General features: G+C 45.8%; 1 protein-coding gene across 1 annotated transcript; it reads left to right on the top strand.

Annotated features, from left to right (window-relative positions):
* Positions 1–693: 693 nt before the first annotated feature.
* On the top strand, positions 694–4,593 carry LOC139829776 (uncharacterized). The gene is made up of 4 exons (XM_051352380.2): positions 694–1,119; positions 1,202–1,373; positions 2,370–2,475; positions 4,041–4,593. Exons 1-4 carry the CDS (start codon positions 694–696, stop codon positions 4,126–4,128), a joined length of 792 nt encoding a protein of 263 aa, XP_051208340.1. The 3' UTR covers positions 4,129–4,593.
* Positions 4,594–4,973: the final 380 nt, after the last annotated feature.

Raw genomic sequence — 4,973 nt, 5'->3', positions numbered from 1 at the left:
CAAATCATCTCTACCCAAAACAAGGTTTTAACAAAGATCACAGTGAAGTTTATAGCGCTTGACTTGATGATCTACTTCAATTCCAGCAAGTCAAGTGAAACTTCAGTTACTGTGGTAAGTTTTATTTGAAGCGCGAAAATTCCCCGGATTTTCTATGCATGAATGCAATGCACACTTTGGTGTTCTCTTATTTTGTTGCCTCTAAACCTGGGATATTACAATGTGTCTCTTGATGAGGAGAGATTTCGTGCAACAAGAAACCACGATCGATTTTACGTACCGAGAGATTTTACGGCAGCAGCAAGATTTGGAAAGTAGTACGTAGTAATTTTCGCTGCAACCTCTCCTTAATATAATCGTGGTTCAAGATTTGGAAAGTAGTAGTAATTTCGCTGCAGCGGAGAAGGAATGCTAGTTATTGCGTTGCGAGAGAAGGAGAGTAAAATTAAGGAACAAATCACCGGAGAGATTTCGTGTCAAATTTCCGAAGATTGGGCGGCACTGAGTTGAGTTGAGTTGGTTAGGTACTCCGTATTGGTGAGGGAAGGTTACTTATTGCGTGACCAAATATTTAGTTCAGATTTAGCCAAATCTTCGTATTGGTTGCAAGTGCATTTTGGGTGCGTTTGGTTTGGCTAAATATTTGGTATAGTTCAGATTTAGCAAAATCTTGGGCTTTCTCTCCCAACCAACATGGCGGTCACCATTTTCTCTCCCAACCCCGCGCCGACCACCGCAGCCTACCCAACCCTGCTCGTCGCCGACCACCGCAGCTCCGGTGCATTCAATCGCGCCCCCTCGCGGAACCCTAGCCGGCCGACCAAGTCCGTCGCGCATTCAATCGCGCTCACACGCGGGCGGAACCCTGGCGTCCCGCTGTCGATGCGGCCCGTCCCGGCTCCGGCGACCACCCTCCCGGCGAGACCTCGCAGCGGCTGGAGCTGCGGCGCCGCCGTCCAGCCGCAGATGTACGTGCTCCCCATCCGCCGCATCCCCGGCTTGACGCCCGCACACGTGGGCGACCAACCAACAGCCGATGCTGAATCCATCCGGCGCTGCATCAGAGTGGAGCGAGACCCTTCTCCACGGCGACCACGCGCGTCGACCTCACCCGCCACGGTAACCTCCGGATCGATCACGTCCCCTCTCCGCGTCCAGACACCGATTAATTTCGTCATCCCCCTACCCCTGCCCCGTGCAGGTAAGCAGAAGCAGATCAAGGACGGCCTACCCCGGCTCCTCCCGCCGCAAGGCCAAGGAGAGGCCGGCGGGCGTTCGGAGATGGCCGACGACCACGCAAAACGGCTCGTCCACTCCGACCTCGACGGCCAAGGCGGAGCTCGTCCGGTCAGATGGCGCCCGCCAAATTAAAGGTCCCTTCTTTGCCCCCTGTTCCGTTCTAGTTTCCGTTGTTCCCCATAGTCGCTCCACCAGCTGCAAAGTAGCCCGCCTGCCCTCTCTGTGTGCGTCTAGTGCCCCAGCAATTTCCATTTCGACCTTGTAGTATTTCTCGTCTTGCTGGATCACAGCGAACACCGAACGCTACGCTCACCCTGTGCATTCGCAGATGGGGTGGATATCCAACTGACCGAGGAGAGCCGTCGCGGCTCAGCACCCGTGTGTTGTTATACATGACGGTGGCGTCGACGACGGTGTCGGCGCAGCCGCAGCCCCAATCGTTGTTAGGCCGATGTCGGTTGGGGGCGCTGGCTCACTTTGTAGCCCTGTTCCTAATAGTTGGTCTTTTTGCGGTTATACGCTGGCGTAACTAGTACAATGGCCAACTTACCAATCTCTGTATGCCAGCAATGAGGTCACGTACAGGGACCGATTGCTGATCACAGGAATGTATGTTTTGTAGCTGAACATTTCCGAAGCAAGACAATTCTAAGGGTTCAGGGTGTTCGTGTTTCTCTTTTTGCGTAAATCTAATCAGACCAATCAGTCCTATTTGACAAACCTGAAACTAGTCCTTTTTTTTAAAAAAAAAGTCATGCCTTGGTCATTTTCTAGCAATTGCAGTTGGTGAAAGTACTTATATTTACCATGCTGGGTTAACTACCTAATTCTTGATCATGTTTTAGTAATTGCATGACTCTGTACATGTATAAATCATCGTGCTGAGCATTATTAGACTGCAATAATTTGGCTGGTTATGTGCTTGTTTCAACGTGCCCTGTGGCAAAATTTTAGAATTCTCATGATGGCACTTGAGAATAAATTTTGATGTTACTGTACGGATATTGTGATCTGTAGTTTTGCCACTGTTTGCTGCATCCTGGAATCCTCATAATATTACAGATTTTTGGATCTCATTATACTAGTGTGACCTATAATTAGTTTTGTACTGAACTATATTTGTTGAGCAGGTCACTTTATACTGCATATGGAGCTCATGACTACAGCCATCAAATGCCTCAATCTGCTCCTCAAGCGGAACCTTATGGTGACTATCCTTCCACACACCAATCTCAGGTACTGAATCTTGTTCATACGACATTTTCCCGCAGTAAAGTTCAGCTTGCAGCCCATCTTACTTAAATGTTCCGACTGCACCTCACTAGAATTACCCTATAATTATCGTCTTCACATGTGTGATAGGGGCCTACCGAAGCTGAGAAGAAAGAGATGGCAGCACGGTGGCTCTTGGCTACTTCTGGTGACCTTGACCAGCTTGGAGGCTTGATGGCAGAGCTGTGGGCCTAGCTGGTCTGTCCCATAAAGGTGGAATTTTTTATCCTGAGCAATAGACCTCCCGTACATTGCTCTTTCAATTGTGGATGCACACAAATGTTTATCTGCCAAGAAGATGCATGCCTGCTTGAAGTTTGTAATGAATCCTAGAGTGAGATTCATGGAAATATCCACTTCTAACTAGATGAGCAATTTGTTAGTGCTACTGCCGGTTATCCTTTTTCTGTAACATGGTGTTGATGTTAATTTTAAATTTTAGAATTCTTTTCTTAACTGTATGCTCACCCTGGGCATTCGTAGATGGGATGGAAATCCAAATGACCAAGGAGAGCCGTCAGGGCTCAGCACCCATGTGTTGTTATGCCGGTGGCGTCGACGATAGCATCGGCGCTGCTGCAGCCCCAAGCGTTAGCCCGCTTTCGATTTGCGACGCTGGCTCACTTTGTAGCCCTGTTCCTAATATTTTGCTTTATACGATTTATTTGCTTGTGTTATATGCTGGTGTAACTAGTTAAATGCCAATTTATTGATTGTTGTATGCCAGCGATGAGGCCACGTTAGGGACCAATTGCCGATCACAAGAATACATATTATGTAGCTCAACATTTTAGAAGCAAGATCATTCTAATGTCTCAGTGAGTTCATGTTTCTCTTTTTGCGTAAATCTAACCCTTAATTGACCAATCAGTCTTATTTGACAAACCTGAACTCCTATTTAAAAAAAAATCATGCCTTGGTCATTTTCTAGTAATTGCAGTTGGTGAAAATACTTATATTTACCATGCTGGATTAACTACTTCTTGATCATATTTTAGTAATTGGACGACTCTGTACATGTATAAATGATCGTGCTGAGTATTAGTCTGCAATAGTTTTGCTGGAGCTTCGGTTGTTTCAACGTGCCCTTTGGCAAAATTTCAGAATTCTCAGGATAGAACTCACTGAATAAATTTCAATGTTACTGTACTAATGCTGTGATCAGTAGTTTCGCCACTGTTTGCTGCATCCCGAAATCCTCATAATATAACAAATAGTTTTTGTTCTCATCATACTAGCGTGACATATGATTTTTGCTGTTTATGTAGTTTTGTACTGAACTATATTTGTTGAGCAGGTCACTTTATCCTGCATATGGAGCTAATGACTACAGCCATCAAATGCCTCAATCTGCTCCTCAAGCGGAACCTTATGGCGACTATCCTTCCACACACCAATCTGAGGTACTGAATCTTTGTTCATACGGCATTTTCCTGCAGTCAATTTCGGCCTGCAGCTCATCTACTTAAATGTTCACACTGCACCTCGCTAGAATTACCCTATAATGATCATCTTCACATGTGTGATAGGAGCCTACTGAATCTGAGAAGAAAGGTGTGGCACCACGGTTGCTCTTGGTGGCTTCTGATGACCTTGGCAGGCTGCAGGGGCGCATAAGCTTGCAGGGATGACGGCTTGTAGGCACGGTGGGAGACCTGCATGTCTAGCTGCTCAGGCCCAAGTTTCACCAAGGCGAGCTCGACACATAAAGGTAGATTTTTTTTTCGTGAGCAATAGACCTCCCGTACATTGCTCTGTCAATTGTGGATGCACACAAATGTTTATCTGCGAAAAGATGCACGCCCGCTTGAAGTTCGTAACGAATCCTAGAGTGAGATTCATGGACATATCCAGCTCGACCTAGATGAGAATTTGTTAGTGCCATCCTTTTGATGTAACATGGTGTTGATGTTAATTCCACGTTTAAAATTGTAAGCTTTGTATTAATTTCAAGTGGGGGAAATAGGTAGTTCAGACTTGGGTATGCGGGGAGCTTTATTTTGATATCAAGTTCACGCTTGTGTATGTAAGCCACTATTTTTTCAGTAAATGCTGATTATAGTCGCTTGTCCATGCATATCTTTTGCTGACACTTGTCTTTTTTTGAAGATCGATTAGTTCAAGTTGTACTAAATCCGAGTCAATTAAAAGAAACCAGAGGGAGTACCATTTTGACCTGATACAGTGCACCCCATGCCCATGATTATTCATTGCTGCTGCTTCACCACACACCCAAGAGGAGTAGGTTCGGGAGAAAGAAAGGGACCCAAAATAGAAAGAAGAAAGGGAAAAGAGAAGAGATGGGGATTCTGCGAAACTTCCTTGAGCTCGCCATCAATTCATGTCTCGTGCTGCCATGGTAACCTTATAGTTAGTCATTTGATTACAGATTGATGGATGTGTTGGTAGAATATACCTGGTTGGTTTAGCTTTACGACAATATATTGTTTACCTGCATCATT

The sequence above is a fragment of the Lolium perenne genome, chromosome 3 (assembly GCF_019359855.2).
Source record: "Lolium perenne isolate Kyuss_39 chromosome 3, Kyuss_2.0, whole genome shotgun sequence".
Classification (NCBI taxonomy): domain Eukaryota; kingdom Viridiplantae; phylum Streptophyta; class Magnoliopsida; order Poales; family Poaceae; genus Lolium; species Lolium perenne.
Note: the sequence above shows the minus strand (reverse complement) of the source record. Positions and strands in the feature narration are given on the sequence as shown.

Bases quoted from the DNA above. Each gene is read 5' to 3' on its own strand.
- LOC139829776 (XM_051352380.2), top strand. From the start codon at position 694: ATGGCGGTCACCATTTTCTCTCCCAACCCCGCGCCGACCACCGCAGCC. The intron at 1,374-2,369 runs GTCCCTTCTTTG...TTTGTTGAGCAG, and splicing joins TGGCGCCCGCCAAATTAAAG to GTCACTTTATACTGCATATG. The intron at 2,476-4,040 runs GTACTGAATCTT...CATGTGTGATAG, and splicing joins CTTCCACACACCAATCTCAG to GAGCCTACTGAATCTGAGAA.